The sequence below is a fragment of the Bidens hawaiensis genome, unplaced genomic scaffold (assembly GCF_021521415.1).
Source record: "Bidens hawaiensis isolate Kalapana, Puna unplaced genomic scaffold, B.hawaiensis_p1.1 tig00032798_1, whole genome shotgun sequence".
In the NCBI taxonomy this organism is placed as follows: domain Eukaryota; kingdom Viridiplantae; phylum Streptophyta; class Magnoliopsida; order Asterales; family Asteraceae; genus Bidens; species Bidens hawaiensis.
The window spans coordinates 12,589-32,183 of NW_027495603.1; the positions used below are offsets into that span (position 1 = coordinate 12,589).

The window sequence follows — 19,595 nt, forward strand, 5'->3', positions numbered from 1 at the left end:
GTTTATTCGATTTTCAGTTTAGTTGGGAAAACAATTCAAACCAACCGATGAACACCCAACTTCTTATCAATTTATGACGATCCTTTTGAACATGTATCGAATATTATGGGCGATTTTTTTTTACTAATGAATTTCTTTTAATTCTTATCGTCAATTAGACTAGAATAAGTATTAAATATCATGAATGATTTGAATTTTAGCAACAGCAACATCGCCATATCGGGCATGGGCGAACCCCCCCCCCCCTCTTTTTCGCAGTGGTTTGAATTTACTTGTTTTCACCAAAAAAAAATTTATACGTAGTGTAAATTTACCCGTTTTCGACTTAAAATTTGAGTCCGTCCCCCACTTTTATATAATTTTTAATACATTTTGAGTCTGCCACCCTCCCTTTCCCCGACGAACTTGGCCAAGCTTCGCCACTGATATCGTGCATAACGTCCAAATAACAAGTGTCTTAATAATTAAAAAAATTATTAAAATAAAACAAAATATTTAACCACCAATTTTATAGATTACAAAATCCCCATATTTCACTTACCATATATTATATGAAACTTATCGAGTCTACAAAATTCCCAAAAACATGCTATAGATCCATATTTGTATATACACAACTTCTCGTTCCCATTTCTACCCTGTTCCCTTCACATAACAACACAAGCATTCGGGTTCTCGTCACTGAACAACTGAGGGGCATGAACGCAATCCGCATAACCCGGCCCGTACGCATATTGTGGATACGGATACCCGATAGGAACACCGTAACTTTCCATTTTAAACATCTCCGGCTTACCATCACCGCCACCATTCCCCTCGCCACCGCCTTTATTTTTCCCCTTCTTCTCACCACCACCACCGCCGTCTTTACCCTCTCCGCCATTGCCACCGCCCTTCCCCTTCTTTTCACCACTGCCTTTCTTCTCACCGTCACCCTCTTTCTTCCCAGGAACAATCTCCACCGCCCTCTTCAACTTATGTTGCAACGCCTCCGCCAGTAACTTCATATCAATCGCTCCTTTCACCGTCACCAAATCCTTGGTCTTATCCAGAGACATCTCCGTATACCCTGCAAACAAAGCCGTATTATAAACGTATAAAACTATAAACATATCCAGTAAAATCTCACTTGTAATGAAATATGCCCGAATTAAAAAAAAACAAAATTAAAAATTACATAAGTAAAATTAAAAAAAAGTAAAAAGACAAAATTACCCTTAGTTTTGGTAACAATTTTATGAATCTTCCGAATACACCCCTCACAATGCAACGGAACCTTCAACACCGCCGTGGTTACCGGTATCTAGCTAACCCAAAAACAGCCAAATTAAAAAAACCGGGTAACTGCGTACTTTAGCAAAAGGTAGTACAAATATGCTAAAATGAACCTCTTTCGGTTTTTCGCCACCGTTTTTTCCGGCGGTTTTGGCAGGTGGTTGGTGGTCCTTTTCAGGTGGTTTTTGCTGCTTCTTTTTATTCTCTCCGCCGGCATTATCGCCGTCGTTGGCTTTCTTCGCCGCCGGCGAGATCACTTCCACCTTTTTCTTGGTTTTTACTTCCACTTTTTGCCGGAGTTTGACCGGATCTAGGTTTCCGATCACCGTCAGTTTGTTCAACTCACTGTCACCAATTCTAACAGACTCAACACCTATACACAAAAACAAATTGCTTAAAAAGATATTATTAATAAATATAATTATACTACTACTACTAATAATAATAATACAAACCGAGCTAATTGCGCATGTGTTACCAAACAAGCCGACGAAACCGATGCTCTAACCAAGTGGTACCTCAAGTACAAACTAATAATACTAAAAATTAATAGTTTTCATAGTTTGACCTTTTATAATAAGAACAGAACAGCCATCTCGATATTGCTCAAATAGTCGTTCTACCAAATAATTTTTAAAGTTTACCCTTTTTTGACAAACAAATACCAAGTGTTTTGTTGACGTTTGATGATATGTAAGCAAATGAGGTGACGTAGGTATAACATGACCCGAATAATAATATGGGAACTCACCGTCGAGTGTACGGACAGCTTTAACTACTCTACCAGCACAACCTTCACAATGCAGATCAATTTTCAGAACCACCACATTAATATCAGCAGCTTTTTGCTTCTTTCCACCCTCATCACCACCGTTGCCGCCGTCGTTCTCATTGTTGACTTGCGTCTTCTTCTGATTTAACCAAAACCCAGATAATTTAAACGTTTAAAACTGCAAATTTGATTGAAAAAAAATTACCTTTGCCATTGCCGGAAAATGGAGAGCCGGAGAAAACAGGGGAGCTAATGTAATGGGGTTGGTATTATTATATATAGAGAAATTAAGCAGCAGAAATGGTGATGTCAAATAAATGAAACAAATGATTTAAGATTTGATTGGAAGTAATTAATTTGAAAGGAAGTGAACCGGCGGTTATGATGATGGTGAACTTGAAGTGGTGGGAGGGGTGTGCAACTGAACTGCTTTTATATGACCAGGTCAAGGTTTGTCATCAAAATTCGGTTTTATATTTTTATATTTTATAATAATAATAATAATAATAACTGGGAATGTTCATACACATTTTAATTTTAACATGCGAACGTAGTAAATAATACTAATTTATAAAAAAAATGTGAACGTAAGAAACAATATCAGCTACAATATCAATCTACATAAATAATAATTTATAATAACAAAGAAAAAACCTAAAAATTACAACAAAAGAATCAATATCATGAAAAAAAATTAATAATAACAACAAAATATAAATCAGCAAATACTTATAACGTCTCATAATCGAAAATTAGTAAATATGAACAAAAAATAGCAGCAAGCATCTATAAAATAAACCTAATAATAACAGCAAATTGATTCTCACTATTTTTATATTAAAAATAAAATGTATCTGATCTTGTTTCAACAATAATAATAATAATAACAATAATAACTTTTTATTAGCATAGTTTGAAACTTTGAGCCACGCCTAATACTTAGGGGTGGGGGTGGTATACAAACCATCACTTGCTCCCACCAATTACGGTGTGCCATCTCACCCCACCACTTTCCATCACTAGTGATGGAATTTTGGTGGGGGTGGCGGTGTGATGGAATTTTTTTTTTTACAATAAATACTAAAACAAGGTTAAATTAAATAAAAAATAAAACAAGATTAAATAAATATTAAAAAGATAAATAAATTAAAAAAACCGACAAAAAAACAATCTACTCCTCGTCCGAATTCGGAAATTCCAAACCTAAAGAACCTACAAGTTCAACTAGATCATATCTCAACCGATGGTGAATATCTTCGTTCCGCAAGTCTAATTGCACGTTCTCAGGAACGGGAACTTGAGTAGGAGGATCCGGCACCCAATTTGGAGAAATTGCACGTCCGTCTTCTTTTACTCGCATATTGTGCAATATGATGCATGCATATAATATGCTAGAGATCATGGGTTTTTTCATTGCACGAACCGGTCGACTAAGTATGCACCATCTACCCTTTAAGACACCGAAAGCTCTCTCGACATCTTTTCTTGCCGATTCTTGCAACTTCTTGAACGCCTTTTCCTTGACCTCAACAGGAAACGAAAAGGCTTTCACAAAAACAGACCATGCCGGGTAGATACCATCGACAAGAAAGTAGCCACGTCTGTAATATCTCCCGTTGACAAAATACGGACAGAAGGGTGCGGTACCACCTGTCACGCTTTGAAACAACGGTGATGTGTATAGAACACTGATGTCGTTGTTTGAGCCAGGAACACCAAAATAAGAATGCCAAATCCATAAGTCATTTGACGCAACCGCTTCAAGTACGATAGTCGGTCGTTTGATATCACCCCTAACATACGCCCCTCGAAACTCCCGTGGACAATTCCTCCATTCGATATGTGTATAGTCGATGCTACCGAGCATCCCTGGAAAATGCCATCTAGCCTCATGCGCGGCGTAAAGACGTGTAATGTCGTGTCTTGTTGGTTTTCGTAGAAACTCTTTGCCATACAATTTAATAATTGCGTTACAAAAGAATTGCAGACATTCACGTGAAGTTCTCTGAGACATTTGTAAGTATTCATCGAATTGATCGGGTGGGTTACCTGTCGCTAATTGACGAATAACGGATGTGCATTTTTGAAGCGCCGTAAAACTTCGTTTGCCCCTCGTGTCGTAAGATTCTTGAAACCATTCTTCGCTTGCTTCGACGTCCGCTACAATCTTTAAAAATAAAGATTTCGGCAAACGAAACCGATCCCTGAGCGTCTCGTCATTGTATTTCGGCTCCTCCACAAAATAGTCGTTCATTAGCACTTCGTGGGCATGTATACTATCACGATCCACCATTTTTTTCTTTGGATGGCTCGGGCCTTCAAGTTCGTTATATAACAACGGGAACCATTCAGCAATGTCATCGTCCAAAGACGAAGAGCTATCGGTGTCTAGCGGAAACGAGTTGCTCGGAAAATCAATATTTTTTTGTTTTGAATTGAAGTGGTGAAGAAATAGGCTTTTGTAGTAGAAGATTGAGAGTGTTTTGAGTTGGATTTGATTTTGAGTTGGATTGAAATGGTTGTTAACTTATAATGTTTAAATTTTTATTTTTTTTTTACATCCAACGGTCGGATTTCACCACGTGATGGCTATCACGGCCGGACCCCCATCACGCGTGATGGGAGCCTATAACGGACCACCCCGTGTGGCCTTAGGCTGATCTTAAGTTTTTAACATTTATGTCATATGACCCAAAAGCCTATTGCAGTAATAATAATGACACTTGTTTGTGGGTTGTTTTTTAATAAATTGCCGTTTAAAAAAGATAGTAATAATATTTAATAAAAATTTTAATGAGAAAATTAAAAGAAAATTGTTAGTTTCACCTACTTAGCATTTGCAATTTACAATGCATTAGCTGTGTTCACAGTAATATTGAAGATTTCAGGTTCACAATTTAGTAAATTGAAAGTTTTATAACTTTTAATGGTTTTGATGTGTACTTTGTATTCGGCATTTGAGACGATATTGGTTTGTATTAAAAAAAAAAAATTAAATGGCAAGGATAGTTATAATACATATAGATTACTCTATACTCTAAAGTTTAAATAAATATAAATAAATAAGGCCAAACGGCTGGTTTGGTCATGGTTTCTGTTTCAGTTATTCACCGTCGACCAAACCAATGAGTAAGTAAACTGCCAAGCCCTGGTTAACAAATCGTAAACAGAATCTCACATGAATTTTACATTGATCGAATTTGTTGACCTATTTTAGTTTAAACGATTTTATAAGTTTCAACTTTGTATTAATATCCTTGCTAGGCGTGACTAAAATACCTTATTACACTCTTTCTGGTTATTTATTGTAAGAGTTTTGATGAAAATAGTCCTAAATGTTATATGTTTAAATTATGCGATCATTAACCATCAATTTAAATACCGTGTGTACTATTTTTCTAAATCTAGTTAATTTGCGCTCGGCTAGCTGTTTATTTCCATAAATTTGATGATTCTTACTAATATTTGAACCTCGGATATTTAATAAATAGCACATTTAGAAAAGGAAGAAACATTAATTTTTTTCATCTTACATATAGTGATATTATTATACTCATATTAAATAATAACCCTAAATAATAATATAATAAAATCTTAATTTCATAGTCGAAAGTATTTAATATAGAAAATATATGATAGATATTTTAATTTAAAGTTTTTTGGAAGTAATATTTGACAATTAGCACAATGACAAATTCCCTCCATTAAATTATCTTGCTTAAAGACCTTCAATGTTTCTAAACTTGTTAGGTAAATAACACTTCGTATTTGATTAGCCACCAACTTAAATATATAACCAATTTTATGTAAAGAAGGTGATAATGGCATAGGTAGTTACATCTACTGATGTAAACAGGTCATACTGGACTAATATTTTTTTTTTTAATCTTTTTATGCATCCCGCTATATGTGATTATCTTCAATGTATAAATTCTTGTACGGTTGACGCAATTATATTTATCAGTTTAGTTTAAAATATGTTATCTGTTTAATCAAGCATGTATAATTCATAGAAGTGCTATGAATCTAACAAGTGATGCATTTCTCCACTTAACATAATTTGATCAAATTCTATATGGGATGGGTTAAAAATGCATATTCTTTTAAAAATAGAAACTCGTAGGAAAGGTGTCAAACATGTTTCGATTAAACTTAAACAAGCGGCATCAGAACCGTCTCGTCAAACTCTACGATATTAGATTTGAAGTTTTAGCTTGTAGATTTTTAGAATTTTTGTGAGGATCATTGTGTCTTTTTATATATCATTGTGTTTTTGATTATTTCGTTATTGTGTCTTTTTTCCCTCGTCATTGTGTTATATTACTCATCATTATGTTATATTTTGTTTAATATTGTGTTATTTTTTGCGATTCATTGTTTCTTCAGAGCCGGCCCGTGAAACAACGAAAACAAGTTAGGCTTTAGGCTCACACTTAATTAAGGCATCCAAGTCCCAAAAAAATTATATATAGATAAATTATAATGGGTGAAGTAAATTAAAATTAATGTATTAGCGTGGTGGTAGGCTTGGTTATTAAAGTATAGGTCACGAATTCAAAGCTTGCACCAACACTTTTTTTTCTTAACAATTATTAAAAAACTACCCCAAAATCTTATTTCGATTTAGGCTTTCACATTCGTTGAGCCAGCCCTAAATTTCTTTATATTTTTTAAATTTAGGAGGCTGTGTGAGATAACTCGGCCATTCTATATACTATAATTTGACCTTTATTTAATTAGTTATACAGTTCATGCATTGGAAATGAGATATATTCTAAAACCTTTTTTAAGTATCTTTTCACAAGGCTTTGTGCAATAATTGCTGACTTTTTATATAATTACACACTTAACTTCATATTATACATTGCTGATCACTCTTTGTGACACGCATATTATTTAATAATTATTTTGTGATATGCATACGACTTTACGTAGATCTTCATTACTTATTTAAACCGTATTACTTGAAAATTGATTAAAATGCTTGTTTAGTTACATTGAATTTGTTATTTTGTTTATTTTGGTCTGAAAGTATATATCTACCACATGAGTTAATGTTAAATTCTATTATTATAACATGATATTATAATTTCATAGATGTTAAATGGGTCGTGTACGTTGGTTGGTCTGATTCAACATGAATCCAAATATGACACGAGTTTTTAGTTTTACTAGCTGATACAAAAATAACTCGTTTGATCCGAAAATTTTATTTATCTTTTGCGTATGCTACTCTAAAGTTACATTACAACTAGATATGACAAATGTATATAAAATAACTAGTTTGAGGTCTGTGCATTACACGGGTAATTTATGAAAAATTTAAACTTTAATCATTAAGTGAAATACATTCTTCAAAATACTCATATATTGTTAATATAATTACAGTTTACATTAAAATTACAGAAATCACATAACTAATATTACACAAATATATTAAAAATAAGTAAAAACTTCCTTGCACACTACATTTGTGATTGTACTGGTAGGCATAAATCTTTTATCAAAAATCAAAATCTTTAATCCATGTCTGCTTGTAACTCTTGATAAGGTAACATATAGGTCTGCTTATAACTCTTGATATAGCCACATATAGCTGTCTGAGTGACAAATAAGGTTCTTCAAGTACACACCAACCTAGATAAGTGATAATATATCCATGAAACTAACCAAAAAAATATTCATACACATAAAATAGCATACCTTTTAATCCATAAATAATAAGATGTCATTGGAGATCATCTACTCATGTTTATTCAAAAAACATGATTATCCTAAAAACCAGATTACCTGATCTGTTTTGGTCAAAAATTAACAACAATGATTTCGTAACCAAATTAGTAATCGGGACTAGGTGCTTGTATGAAATGAATGTAAAAGTACTTGAACACAAGGATTTGTTGCGAGTAAAAAACCCGTTATCCTTAGGATAACAAGCAAAACCCCAGGCGGTGAAAACTATCACCACCGGTTTATTAATAACAAAGGCGATTACAATTGTGGAGCTCAAACTTGATCATGATTACAAAGAGTGCGAGTACTAGTCAGTTCTCGAGTGCTAGAGTGTGTGTTTTATGATCCGTTTTGAGCTCTATTTATACAAAAATAAAACTAACTAGAATTCCTATATTTAAGGAAACTACGGAATTATCCCAATTAGCCGTTAGCCCTTTAATCAGCACGTTTCCTTTCTTGTTACGCTTTATTAACTGAAAGTGCGAGTCTTTGGGAGATCACAATAACAATCTTTGACCTGGTAAACATAGAAAGAAGCAAAAATCGTGTTATATATATAATATAATTAGGATACCGATTACCTATGAGGATACCGCATCCCAAATCGGCTCTGAATAATGTATGCTGAGGATACTGAAAATCCGTGCCCTAACATGACCTTTGATGATATAAATTTAGAATCATCTTTAGAATATTTAGAATTTGAAATTGATTCATTATGATAAATTTGTTGTCATTAATATTTTATGTATGACAAATTTTTAATTGATTTTATGTTTACAATTAACAATTGTATAATCAAGTAACAAATAAAACCAAAAATTAAAATATAACAAAATGATTTGTTTAATTTTATATGAATGCAATTGTTAGGAAAATGACAAAAAAAACATGTTCAAATGACAGTGATTATTCTGAGTTATCAGAATATGAAAAGATTTAAAGTTGCATAAAGTGAAAGTAGTGATTATTATTTATAATAGTTGAAAGTATTAGATAAGGAATGCTTAAATTTTGAATACTAATATCGTGTTATAAATTAATATTATGGGAAGTTGTTTGAATATTTAATTAATTGATATATATATATATATATGTATATGTGTGTGTATATATATATATATATATATATATATATATATATTTGTGTGTGTGTGTTAACAACTTATAAAAAAGAAGCAAAGATTTCAGATTTTATGAAAGCATGGTAAATGACTTTTAACCAGATTAACTATTTTTTTAAATTAATGTGAAAATGAAGCATCCTTGAAATGTAACGAGGAGCTTAATTAAGTTAAAAATAATAACAAGATAAAAATAATAAATATTTCTATTAAGTTACATTATAACTAAAGTGTGAATCTTATTGAATTTTTATCAAACATTTTAATAATAAATGTTATAAATGTTATTCTTTTTTTTTTAAATTTTGTATATAGCTTTATTATTTGTAATATAAACCATAATAAACACTTTAATTATGTGCTAGCTAACAAGTAACACTCACATAACCTGTCACATCCCCGACTTAGGGCCTGGGTGCGACGCCCGTTAGTTGGTATCTGTTTTGAAAATATATCAGAGTTGCGGGTTATTAGCGGAGGTCTTTTAAAATATAATATTCATTTATAAAATGTCGGGTCAGAATACCCGTTTGATATTTCAATTAACTGTCTTTTGAAAATATACTTTATTAATAATATTCTAAATAAATATCTGAGCTATCAGATCACCTCTAATTACTATGTCTCCAATCTTCTATCAGTCTTGCCTGTCAGTTCTATTCTTTACAGTTTCGGGTATCGCGAAGATGCCTGATTTGCAACTTCGCGTATCGCGAAGATGCAAGTTTCAGATTTTCATTTCCAGTCCTTGTTCTATCCAAAAATACTAAAGCGGCCCTTATGCGGCTCGCGACGATGCGAGCGTGCAAAGTGCGCCATCAAAATCGCCACATTACGCCCATCGCCCGAGTCCGAGTCCGTGCGCGTCGGGTGTTTCGCACCCTCCGCTAGGACTATGGAGAGTGGTTAGCCATATTAAAACATTTGTATGGAAACTTGCTTCCTTATAAAAAGCTTCCATTTCTTTGTTTGTTTCCATGTGGGATAAAAATTCAATTCCTTATTTATACCCATGGGGAATGCTTCCTTTTTTTTTCATCTTTCCATGTGGGATGAATTTTCCTACTTCCTTAAACATAAGGTGCTTAATTTTTTTCTTTCTCATTTTCCCATTACTTGATTTTGAGATTATTTTAATTCTTCAACTTTCAAAGTTGACAACTTTAGTCCAAAATTAATATGGGTTTTTCCTATATGTTACATCCTCCCCACATTGGAATGAATCTCGTCCTCGAGATTCGCTTGTCTTAGGTTTGGATGTTCTTACTTCGTTAATTCAGGATTAGATTCTATCTAATCTGATTCTTGAGTTTAACTACCATTACAAGATGATAAAATTTTCAGACCTGTTGCTAACTTTACATCTCGATTAAAGTAATCAGTCAATAGTTCAGAATATCATAAGTTATTGTAAATTGCTAAACACAGTGGCCAGTTGTGCTTAATTATTTACATTACCTTTTGTATTCTAAACATTTACCAATGTTAGCTTTATTGCTTATTGGATTCGATCTGTCGAATCATTCCATCTCTTGACCCTTATCATTTGTTTTCCTTACGTCATAACAGTACGTTTGTACTTTTGAGCAATCATATCTGATATGCTATACAATCATGCCTCTTAAACATTCTCGAGTTCTTTTGACTTTTTGATCAATCTTTGTTAATTATTCCATTAACAGTATTTCTCAGAGATTTCTTTTCAATGATATTCTATCTTTGCATATTTTGATATCTCGTGACATCAGTGATATTCAGAATCCTTTCCCTCAGTACTTTATTATCTTATAGTTGCAGTAGTCTTGCATATGTATCTAGATAGTATTTATTTGATTAATCAGCATACTTTAAGTCTGTTTCGGTTCAGCAGATTTGTGTCAGCAGACTCGTGGTCTGATCAGCAGATTTTTATGTTTGTTTTAGTTCAGTAGTTCAGACCAGAATTTTATGTTTGTTTTAGTTCAGCAGACTCTTGGTCTGATCAGCAGATTTTTATGTTTGTTTTAGTTCAACAGACTCTTGGTCTGATCAGTAGATTTTTAATCTGTTTCAGTTCAGTAGACTCTTAGGTTTGAACTAACCTTAATAGAGTTTTATAGTCGTTTTATATTTACATATGATGTTTGATATGGCATGTGTTGGTTTAATAAAGATAGTTCATCCAACTGGATGAATCTGTCAGATGGTAAATCAAATCAGCATTTTATCAGTTTTGAACGTCAGCTTTAAATTCAGACACTCGGTTGTCTTTTCTGTTAGAGATACTGAATATGAGCATTCTTGTGTATTGACAAGATCTGTATGCTAATATTTTATTTAGAACAGAGGGAATTAAATACCCCTTTTCAGTTTACAAAGTTTCTCGTTTTCAGAACGAGTTACAACTAATGTATAGAAATTAACTGTGTTATTCGTTGTCAGATATTTATGATTTCTTCTGACATTAGTGTCAGTCTTGATTAACTTTTCCTTTCGAGCAATTTATTTTGAAGTGGCCCGTTTCTCCACATATGAAGCATACTCCTTGTTTCTTCCTGCATTCTTGCATCAGGTGTCCTTCTCTATTGCAGTATGCACACTTATCTGTGCCTTCTCGTCGACATTTTCCAAAATGTTTTCTTCCACAAGCTTTACAAGTGGATTTTGAAGTATTTCCTTCTTTCTCTATCTTCTCGTAATCTTTCAGTTTCTTGATTTCTTTTTCTTCCTTCTTTTCTTCCTCTTGATTTCTTATCATGCTATTAATCAAGTATCCGGCTACTTCCATGGCTGACTCAATTGTTTGCGTCATATTAGCTCTTACCAAGTCTTTTATTTCTCTTGGCAACCCATATATATAATGAGTTATCTTATTATATTCTAGGGTAACCAGATGTGGGACTAGTCGGCAATATTCAAGGAATTTAGTATTGTATTCCCTGAGATTTGTTCCAACCACCTTGTGATTCCACAACTGAGTTTGAATTCGATCCATCTCATGAAGTAGACACTATTTCTTTATAACAAGATCTTTGAATTCTTCCCAGCTTAGATTGTACATTGTTTCTCTTCCCTTATTCCAGATCAGGGTATTCCACCATTCAAGAGCTTCTCCCTTGAACATCTGAGAAGAATACTGAATAGCTTCTTCGTTTGTACATTTACTAATGTAGACAATTGCTTCTTGTTCCTCAAGCCATCTTAGAGCGACTATAGCATCTTTGTCTCCATAAAATTCCATAGGTTTGTAAGCTTGGAAATTCTTAAAGTTGCATCCTTTTTGATGCTTCAACTTCTTTCGAGGTTTGTCCTTTGAGTTATTATCAGATGCAGAGCTATCATAAACTTCTTCCTTTCTTGAATGAACAGATTTACTTTTACTTTCCTTATCAAATTTTAATTGACTTTGATTGATAGAATTATCTTTGATAGCTTCTTGTATCATTTTCTGGATTTCATCTTTATACTGGGCGGGAAGTTTCTTGTTTTCATCATTCTCTCTACTTCCAACTTTATTGGAAAGTTTATTCTGTGAGTTTGTACTTCCTTCTCTTGACATACTACAATAAAATTTAAAGATAAGTTCAAAATTCGAGGAATTTTAAAACATATCCTTTATTTATTGTAGTTTACAGAAGTGCACAACATTATTGTTAGTTATACTTGTTACAACTACTACAATTCTTATTATCAATTTCTTCCAGCGGACTATCAATTTCTTGATTTTGCTGTCATTTTTGGTATTCTTAGTTGTTTCGTTTTCTTTTTCCTTTTTCCTCTCTTCTTCCATTTCTATATCGTTGAGCATTGCTTCAGCTATTCTTGTAACATCGACTTCATAACATGTTGGGTCATCTCTGATGTATAGTCCTTCATAATCTGTGTTCCGGCGTTCATTTTGAGGATGGGCAAAGTAAGGATCTTGGTTCATCGGGTAATTGAAATATTCCTACCCCTGAGAATTTTCTTCATGATCAGTCATTATCCCTTTTCCCCTTGACTTTATTGATCTTTGTGACCCACTTGATCCACTTGATCTTGTTCCCTGCACATTTGTCTTCGCATGATATGGGCTAGTGGGATGTTGGAATCGAATGAATCTGAATTTTCATCCATTGAGGTCTGATGTGAGTCTTCACTACTAGATATAGGGATTGGAAGTAAAGCTGTCCCTATGCACCATTTTCCTTTACCTGACCGAGGTTGATATGATCCGTAGCTGGATTGAGGATCAGACATCTGTACGATGTTAGATAAGGTATAGGATCGCGTTCCTATCTTATCCGTAACAGTTTTATTTATTCAGTGATTGTATTTGGATACTTTTAGTTAAGTACCTATTTTGTTTGAATTAGTACTCGTGTAAGATTAAATCCTATCCGTATCATATTTAATCATTCAGTGATTATATCAGTTGGTATTGAATACCAATGTTTTCAACAATTTTCTTATTTCTAGTCAAAGCCTAGGTAATAAGTATACCTAATTCGCTAAGACTGATGGCTCTGATAGTGACGTAGGCTGTCGTGGTCTACTCAAAAACAATTAGTTAAGGACTTAAGTACCTATAACTAGTACGGGTAAGTAAGATCGTCTCCACAAGGACTCAAGGAAAGTGCTAATTTAATATAACTAAATTAATTAATTAACTAAGGCAGACAGACGATGTCAATCGGTTTTTAGAAAAAGATTTAAAACTAATTATTACTTAAAAACGATTTGTAAATAATATTAATAAAAGCATTCATTCTAGGTTCGGTTAATGTGACATTCAACTTAATCCCAGATTCGATTATATTGATTACGCAGTAATTACTAAACCTAGTAGTTGGATTATGATGTCAAACGATACCCTAACCGAATTGATGACACAATGAAACTCGGTTTACCTAATCACAAACTTATGTTTGTTAAAAACCAATTAAGAGACAATATTTGATGATAAAATGACACAAGAGCTTAAACCCTAAATGTTGATGAAACCAACCAAACAAATAATGCGTTAATTAATAATCCAAAACACAAATTGTTTAAATAATCAATCAACAATTAAGCAAGACTAAGGCAATAACTCAATCAAGCTCATAAACATTAAGCATACGAATCTGGTCAGAAGTTAAAGTACACAAAAACCTAGCCTAAAGAACAAGAAACCTAGCCAAGCATCGACATATTGATTATATCACTTATCTTGATGAACATGCAAACCCGAGATGAACCGGAAGCCATGGAATGGTGGAAGATCGTCCGAAACAGCCTCTTTTGCCTCTGGAAGTCGTTCATAGCCGAATGGGGAGGTTAAGGGGTTTAAATAGGGAAAACCTAAATTTTTGGCGGACTTAAGCATCTTCGCGTATCGCGAAGATATCCCAGCATGCTTCTTCGCGTATCGCGAAGGACAAAATAGTCGCGGCCGACATCCTGCAACTTCGCGATACGTTGCATCTTCGCGTATCGCGAAGATGTAAAACTTCAAATTTTCATTTTTTCTTTTCTTGATTGCCTCGTGATCTTGGTTTAAAAAAGCTCGCCTGAGGCGAGCCGAGGCGAGAGGCGACCTAAGGCGAGGGCCTCTTCGCTTTAGGCTAGTCAAGGCTAGCAATGTTCAAAAGGCGAGCCTGAGGCGAGCTTTTTAGGCAAAAAGCGACCTAAAGCGAAGGTGAGGCGCTCGCCTTTCGTACGCAAGTGGTTTTTAAGCATCTAAATGTTGTACAATATGCTTTTTAGGTCGTATGTGTAGGTAGTTTATATATTAAATCATATATAATGCTTAAATATAGCTACATCATGATGCGTGTACGTCCAATCTCTCACTTCTCGATCTTCATTCCAAGCCCGTAAATATCCTCGTTAAGCTTCATAGCTTCCAATATCCTGAAAACACGTAAACAATGCTTGAAGTACCAATGTTCATTCGATTATTTAACTATATAAAACTAGCTAACTTTTACCCAACCATCAGATACCAACCTGTCACATCCCGACTTAGCGCCTGGGTGCGACGGCCGTTAGTTGGTATCTGTTTTGAAAATATATCAGAGTTGCGGGTTATTAGCGGAGGTCTTTTAAAATATAATATTCATTTATAAAATGTCGGGTCAGAATACCCGTTTGATATTTCAATTAACTGTCTTTTGAAAATATAATTTATTAATAGTATTCTAAATAAAATATCTGAGCCATCAGATCACCTCTAATTACTATGTCTCCAATATTCTATTAGTCTTGCCTGTCAGTTCTATTCTTTACAGTTTCCCTAAAATGTGGGGGAAAAATACGTCAGCACACAGCCGGTGAATGACGCTGACTCAGTAACACCAGTGTGTAAACAATAATAATACCTTTGTGATAATACTCATTAGGCACCCAGCTCATTTGGGTTAAAATTACGCTAAGTACATGTACAATTAATCATATACACAATATCATTTCTCTGATCAATTCCGTAGACTACCAGACGCATGTTTTGATGATATGCATGGCCTCGGGGAACTCCGAGTCACCATGTATGTATGAATCCAGACACATGTATACTCTTAATTTGAGTATGTCCGTTTCTCATTATTGTAACACAAAGTTTTAAGGATTCGTAAATCCTATGTAAACAGTTCAGGCTTTAAAAGAGTTATAAAAGGTTGGGGCGTATTCACCTTATATGATTGTAAATCAGTTTCTGACACTGATTCCTGTATATTGATCAGTTTCTGTTACTGACCCCTGTCGGTAAATCAGTTTCTGTTACTGATTCTTGTTTCTGTTTTCAGCTTTCTAATTGATTGATTGATTGATTAATTGTTATCTCGGATCTATAGTATGAGAATAACATTTGTATAAATATCTAGATCTACGATCTAGCTTCAGACCTCGTAGTCTGTTTTGTATAGCTGTAACCTTGATAATTTATTTGTTTGTATAAAACATGTGGACATTTAGTCCCTTTATTTATTTATTAATTATATATCAGGTTTCTTCTTTAGGAAGAAACATTTATACCAGGTTTCTTCTTCAAGAAGAAACATTACATTACCTGTGTGAATAGTATCTTTCTTAATCATTAAGAAGTACTATTTAATTATATCCTTTGCATGAAAATGATTACGTTTCTTAATCATGAAGAAACCATAATTAACTATAACATTTGCTTATGAAAAGCTATATTATATTTAAACAGTGATCAAGGTTCGGGCTATACCTCCGACTATGGTCTAAGCAATTATAATAATAAAATAATAACTTAATCAGAACCCCTACCTCGTACGGGTTATTTGGAGTTAAATGCTTATGATTGATCGAGCGACACTTCTACTCTATATCGCGTATTATCGCTTAAAACCGTCGGAGCTTGGCACGCTTCACGAGTTCGGTACGCCTTTCGAGGTCGGCACGCAAAACGATGCAAAACGTGTGAAAAGTGAAGTGGTTGGTGGGATTTGTGATGTGCCGAACACCCCTCTATTTATAGCTGAAATTCTGCATCTTCGCGTATCACGAAGCTGCTTCGCGTATCGCGAAGATGCACTAGCTATGCTGAGTCAGTAGTAGGGTTGCCACGTGTCTCCACGTGTCACGGATGCAGAGATGCAACTTCGCGTATCGCGAAGATGCATGATCTGCAACTTCGCGTATCGCGAAGATGCTCCAAAGTCGGTTCAAGTCTTATGTCTTTCGCATATCGCGAAGATGCAAATTTCAGATTTTCATTTCCAGTCCTTGTACTATCCAAAAATACTAAAGCGGCCCTTATGCGGCTCGGGGCGATGCGAGCGTGCGAAGTGCGCCATCAAAAATGCCACATTACGCCCATCTCCCGAGTCCGAGTCCGTGCGCGTCGGGTGCTTCGCACCCTCCGCTAGGACTATGGAGAGTGGTTAGCCACATTAAAAACATTTGTATGGAAACTTGCTTCCTTATAAAGAGCTTCCATTTCTTTGTTTGTTTCCATGTGGGATGAAAATTCCATTCCGTATTTATACCCATGGGGAATGCTTCCCTTTTCTTTCATCTTTCCATATGGGATGAATTTTCCTACTGCCTTAAACATAAGATGCTTAATTTTTTTCTTATCTCATTTTTCCCAATACTTGATTTTGAGATTATTTTAATCCTTCAACTTTCGAAGTTGACAACTTTAGTCCAAAATAAATATATGTTTTTCCTAGATGTTATATAACCCCAATTCATTGTATTTGTATAAAAATAAAACTAATAAGCTAATATATTATTGAAATTATGTAAATAACTAATGAAAATGATATTCTATGTTTCAATATCCTAAATGATTTTTGGAAGCGAAAATAGTGGAGTAAGATTGAAACAGATTTTTTACTTTAAAATTTAAATGCCTTTAATTAAGTAATTTGTTTTATAAGGCATATTAAATAAAATATATGTAAATGTATAAAAAAGTACCAATCAAGTCATAAAATATATATTTTTGAAGCATTTTGGTCTGAGTTATGAAAGAAAATATTGAAAACTAAATATCGATCTTCTTATGCTAAAACCCTTTATACTATACAAAAAAGCCATTAAATGATAGATAGTTCATATAGCAAATCGTTATACATCTAGATTATAATTAGAATATTCAACTTTAATGATTTAATGCTAAACACCAAGGTATATATAATAGGTATTCTCTATGTTTGCAATATTTATACAAAATGTTTGGAGTAAATTAAGAAAATACATATTTTCCTGAGTTTAAATACATATGAGAAAATTTTAATTTCGAATTTGAAACCAATCCTATAAAAAAAATTACACACTGCTGCTCGAATACCAATTTAAAAACAATTTCTTTGACAATGATGCACCTTATTTTCTTTAATTTCCCTATTTTCTTATTTCACCATTAATGTTAATGAATAAATCGATTAAGATTTACATTTTATAAAAATAAATTTGAAATCATATATTGAAATAGCTTAAAAATATGGAAGGCTATGAGAGTGACAAATGACAAAAATGGTATTCTCTTATTAGAGTGGATAGATAACTTAAGTATGAAAACCGATTATTATTTCTTTTTTTATCATTTACAATTTGATACCCAATCAATCCAAATTGCAATACAAAATAATATATATTTAAATAAAAAACAAACATGCTAAGTTGCTAACAGAGGTAGTTCGAGAACAACTGAACAAGTCAAGTTAGCTAAGACAACCCGTTGTCCATGGGATCGACCCTAAATGAACCAAAATTCATTTGGATTAAACTCTGATCATAAATTTTATGTTAGATTCCTATTGTGTCAGAAATTTACACATGTAGGATATGAATTCTCTGGACTTAAAAAATATTTTGTGTCTCTTAGTAAATCAAATAGTTATAATTTAAAATATTAAATATTGTTACCTTTTTCATTCCAGTTTTGGTTAGGTGGTAAAGATGGACACTTGTCTTTGAGATTGAATGCCATAATTCAAAACCTGTCATATGAATAAATTTTATCTTGGAGTATTTTAGTAGTGGAAATAGAACTAGATGAGTGTGTGTAACCGATACATAAAAAATATATCGTTACATTTACCGGTAAAATACGATTAAATCCAAATATCATGGAAAATAAAGCTTTAAACTTTTACTTTTCTTTTATTAGGAAGTTCGCAATTTTGCACTTTAGCATACATATTTTTCAGTTTTTCAAAAGTCAATCCCACGTGTGCCCCCACATGATACTTTTATACAGTTATACAATCACCTTATTTTATTAAAAACATTAAATAACTAATAATATATAAACACAATTACAAAGAGTCGTGAGACAAACTGCTTAAACTTTATTTAAATAATAATTTGTCATACTTTGATTTATCAGTTATATTTCTGTATTCATCCACATTTAATATTGTTAAATAATTTTATAAAGAGATCCAAGTTAACTATAGAGAAAAGAAGAAGGGAAAATTTTTAAAATAGTTTTTTTTAGAGAGAAGATTTCCAAAATAGCCATTTTTTCTTGAAAATAATTTAAGATTTGGACTGGGAAGACGCATTGGGAAAAGATAATAATAATGAGGGACCAGTCCAAATTCTGAAGGAAAGTAACGTAGCAGACGGGATATTGGAAAATAATGAAGTTAAAGTTCAAATTATTTTGTAATCTTGGAGCAAAAGTTCAAATTTTTTCAAAATTTTTTCTTTTAAAAAACCATCTTGAGAGACTGTTTTTAATGTTTTCTACCTCTCCCGTCCATACTTTCAAATTCTTAAAAAAATATATTTTTTACAATTATACCCCTAAACCACCACCACCACCTTGAACCACCACCATCACCGACGCTGTCGGCCCCACCCCGTCACCACCACCATCAACCGCCACCACCACCACCACCATCACCGTATTAATAATAATAATAATAAACCCAACAATGGTGGTGGGTTTGTTGGGTTTATTATTATTATTATTAATACGGTGATGGTGGTGGTGGTGGTGGTGGTTGATGGTGGTGGTGACGGGGTGGGGCCGACGGCTTTGTGGTAGTGGTGGTTCAAGGTGGTGGTGGTGGTGGTGGTTTAGGGGTATAATTATAAAAATATATTTTTTTAAAATTTGAAAATATGGACGGGAGAGGTAGGAAATATAAAAAACAATCCCTCAAGACGGTTTTTTAAAAGAAAAAGTTTTGAAAAAATTTGGACTTTTGTTCCAAGATTACAAAATAATTTGAACTTTAACTTCATTATTTTCCAATATTCCGTCT

General features: G+C 33.4%; 2 protein-coding genes across 2 annotated transcripts; both read right to left on the bottom strand.

The window, feature by feature from the left end:
* Positions 1-556: 556 nt before the first annotated feature.
* Positions 557-2,310, bottom strand: LOC143584072 (heavy metal-associated isoprenylated plant protein 3-like). The gene is made up of 5 exons (XM_077066219.1): positions 2,253-2,310; positions 2,027-2,186; positions 1,389-1,648; positions 1,216-1,303; positions 557-1,069 (listed from the first exon to the last, which is right to left on the bottom strand). Exons 1-5 carry the CDS (start codon positions 2,259-2,261, stop codon positions 648-650), a joined length of 939 nt encoding a protein of 312 aa, XP_076922334.1. The 5' UTR covers positions 2,262-2,310; the 3' UTR covers positions 557-647.
* A 908-nt stretch (positions 2,311-3,218) lies between these two features.
* Positions 3,219-4,301, bottom strand: LOC143584073 (uncharacterized). The gene has a single exon (XM_077066220.1). The coding sequence runs from the start codon at positions 4,299-4,301 to the stop codon at positions 3,219-3,221; it is 1,083 nt and encodes a 360-aa protein (XP_076922335.1).
* Between the last annotated feature and the right edge of the window lie 15,294 nt (positions 4,302-19,595).